Source organism: Myotis brandtii, unplaced genomic scaffold, assembly GCF_000412655.1.
Source record: "Myotis brandtii unplaced genomic scaffold, ASM41265v1 scaffold1441, whole genome shotgun sequence".
Classification (NCBI taxonomy): domain Eukaryota; kingdom Metazoa; phylum Chordata; class Mammalia; order Chiroptera; family Vespertilionidae; genus Myotis; species Myotis brandtii.
Genome location: NW_005355164.1, coordinates 301,449 through 303,470, shown reverse-complemented (window position 1 = coordinate 303,470; position 2,022 = coordinate 301,449). Strand labels below are relative to the sequence as shown.

Below are 2,022 nucleotides of genomic sequence, written 5' to 3'. Positions count from 1 at the left end.
TGTGTGTGTGTGTGTGTGTGTGTGTGTGCGCGGTGGGGTGGAGCCCTGAGAGAGGCAAGAAAGGTGAAGAGAATTAAGACAGGAAGAGGGAGATGGAGAAAGAGAATAAAGAAATGGGCCTGGGGAGGGAGCATTGAGGGTCATGTTCTGGGAAGCAGAGAGATTGGGACAACAGGTGCTGGGGTGTTACCAGGGGTGGAGGGAGGGGTGGGAATTCCTTGGGCCGCTATTGGGTCCCTCCTGTGTGTGCCAGGCTGAGCTCATGGCTGTGGGGAGACACAGACGTGGGGCTAGCTGGGGCTCCACCTGCAGACACAGGACAAAGGAAAGGCAGGCCACATCCTGTAAAAGTCAAGTCCACCTGGAGGACATGGGGTGAAGGCAGGAGGCAGGGCTGGAGCCCCAACTCGGAGCAAGAAGGAGGATAACCGGGGAGCCTGGAAGGTCTGAAGCCTGGGGATGGCGGTGGGGCTGGATCTGTGGGGCAGTGAGGGGTGGGCAAGGAAGGCAGCCCACGTTTGGGGAGATTACGGTGAAAAAGGTAAAGCTGGCAGAGGCTGGGAAGCAGTCAGGGGCAGGGAGAGGAGTTTGAGAGAAAGGTCAGGAAGAGAGGCGCCTGGACCGGTCCTGGGGGACGAGGGCACCAGTGGCCGGGGCAGCGGGACTCACCTGTGGTGATGGTGAGTTTGGTCCCTTCCCTGGACTGCCACACCTGCTCGCCTTCGTTCCGTGTGGTCAACTGGACTCGGCAGAAGTACCTACATTCATCCTCTCTCCGCAGGTTAGAGATCCGGAGGGAGCCGTTCCTCTGGGCCTTTGTCCAGTTCAGGGAGAGGCGGTTTTTAAAATCCTCATGGGTGAATTGCAGGGTTGTGTTGTAGATGAACTCTCCATGGAAGTCTCTCCATCTCCAGGATATACCCACTTTGGGATCACTGGCTAACTCCCCGGGGTAACAGAAGGAGAAGGGGATGTCGATGGAGCCACCCTCAGGGGCTGAGAGGTGCTCTGGTTGTTTGACTTCATAATCAAGGTTTGAAGTGCATTTTGCTGAGCCACCTGGAGGAGGGAGGGAGAGGGATGGACTTTGAAGCCACTTGGAGGGACCAAGAAGATAACCCCGGACCATCTGGCACCCTCACCTATGGGCGGAAGTGTGGCAGATAATAGGACTGGCCCTCTGGCTGGGTGTCCCCTCTCCAGGGCGGGTAGAAAGGAGGGTGAGGGATGTGGGGGACCCAGCACTGTGGGACCAGCCCAGGCCATTGCTTGTTGCAGGTGGGAAGCCTGGCTGGCCACAGCCCCTCCCTGGGGCTCCCCTGGGGCCCTGGTCAGAGCCAGGGGGTCCTGGCCACTCACCAGCCTGCAGAGATGCTGGCGGCAGCAGGGGCAGCAGCAGGAGCAGCAGCAGGGGCAGACCCATCGCCTTGCTCTCCTCGGGAGGATGAGAAAACAAGCAGAGCCTCTAGGCCAGAGGGGAGGCTCTGTGGAGGGGCTGCCTCAGGCTAATCTGACCACCGGAGAGGCAGGAGCAGGCTCCTTCCGAGGACTGGGAGGTGGGAGCCCTCCCCAAACATGCCTGCCCAGAATGAACAGCACTTCCTTTTACAATCTGGCTTCTTCTTTTCTGATATTGCCAAAGAGCTTCCCCTGTGGTCAGTGACCAAGAGCCATGATATTGGCCCCCCAGTCCCCACCTTCATGCTGATGGGTGTGGTCCTGACCTGGGCTGCCTGGGGCCTCTCCCCTCCCACCTCAACGCCCTGTCTCTGCCAGGGACTTTCCCATCTCCTTAGGAGTCAGTCCCGTCTCTGTCTCTCACTCGCTCTCCTTTTCTCTGCTTCTCTGAGTGCCTCTCAGCCTCTGTTTCTCTCATTGCAGGGGAAGGGGCAGCAGCAGGACCAGCTCAGGCTCTCTCCAGAGAGGAAAGGCAGCCAGGAGTCTCTGTCCAGCTACAGCCCCTGGAAAAGGAGGGGGGAGGCGCTGGTGGAGATGCCCCCAGCCCCAGCCCCAGCCCCAGCC

At 59.7% G+C, this 2,022-nt stretch overlaps 1 protein-coding gene across 1 annotated transcript; it reads right to left on the bottom strand.

The window, feature by feature from the left end:
* Positions 1-290: 290 nt before the first annotated feature.
* On the bottom strand, positions 291-1,785 carry LOC102248994 (paired immunoglobulin-like type 2 receptor beta). Its single transcript, XM_005861163.2, has 3 exons — positions 1,360-1,785; positions 645-1,059; positions 291-306 (listed from the first exon to the last, which is right to left on the bottom strand). The coding sequence occupies exons 1-3, from the start codon at positions 1,421-1,423 to the stop codon at positions 291-293; spliced, it is 495 nt and encodes a 164-aa protein (XP_005861225.2). The 5' UTR covers positions 1,424-1,785.
* Positions 1,786-2,022: the final 237 nt, after the last annotated feature.

Excerpts from the sequence above, each read along its gene's own strand:
- LOC102248994 (XM_005861163.2), bottom strand. The coding sequence starts at position 1,423 with ATGGGTCTGCCCCTGCTGCTGCTCCTGCTGCTGCCCCTGCTGCCGCCA. Across the intron at positions 1,060-1,359 it reads GCCAGCATCTCTGCAGGCTG|GTGGCTCAGCAAAATGCACT; the intron begins GTGAGTGGCCAG and ends TCCCTCCTCCAG.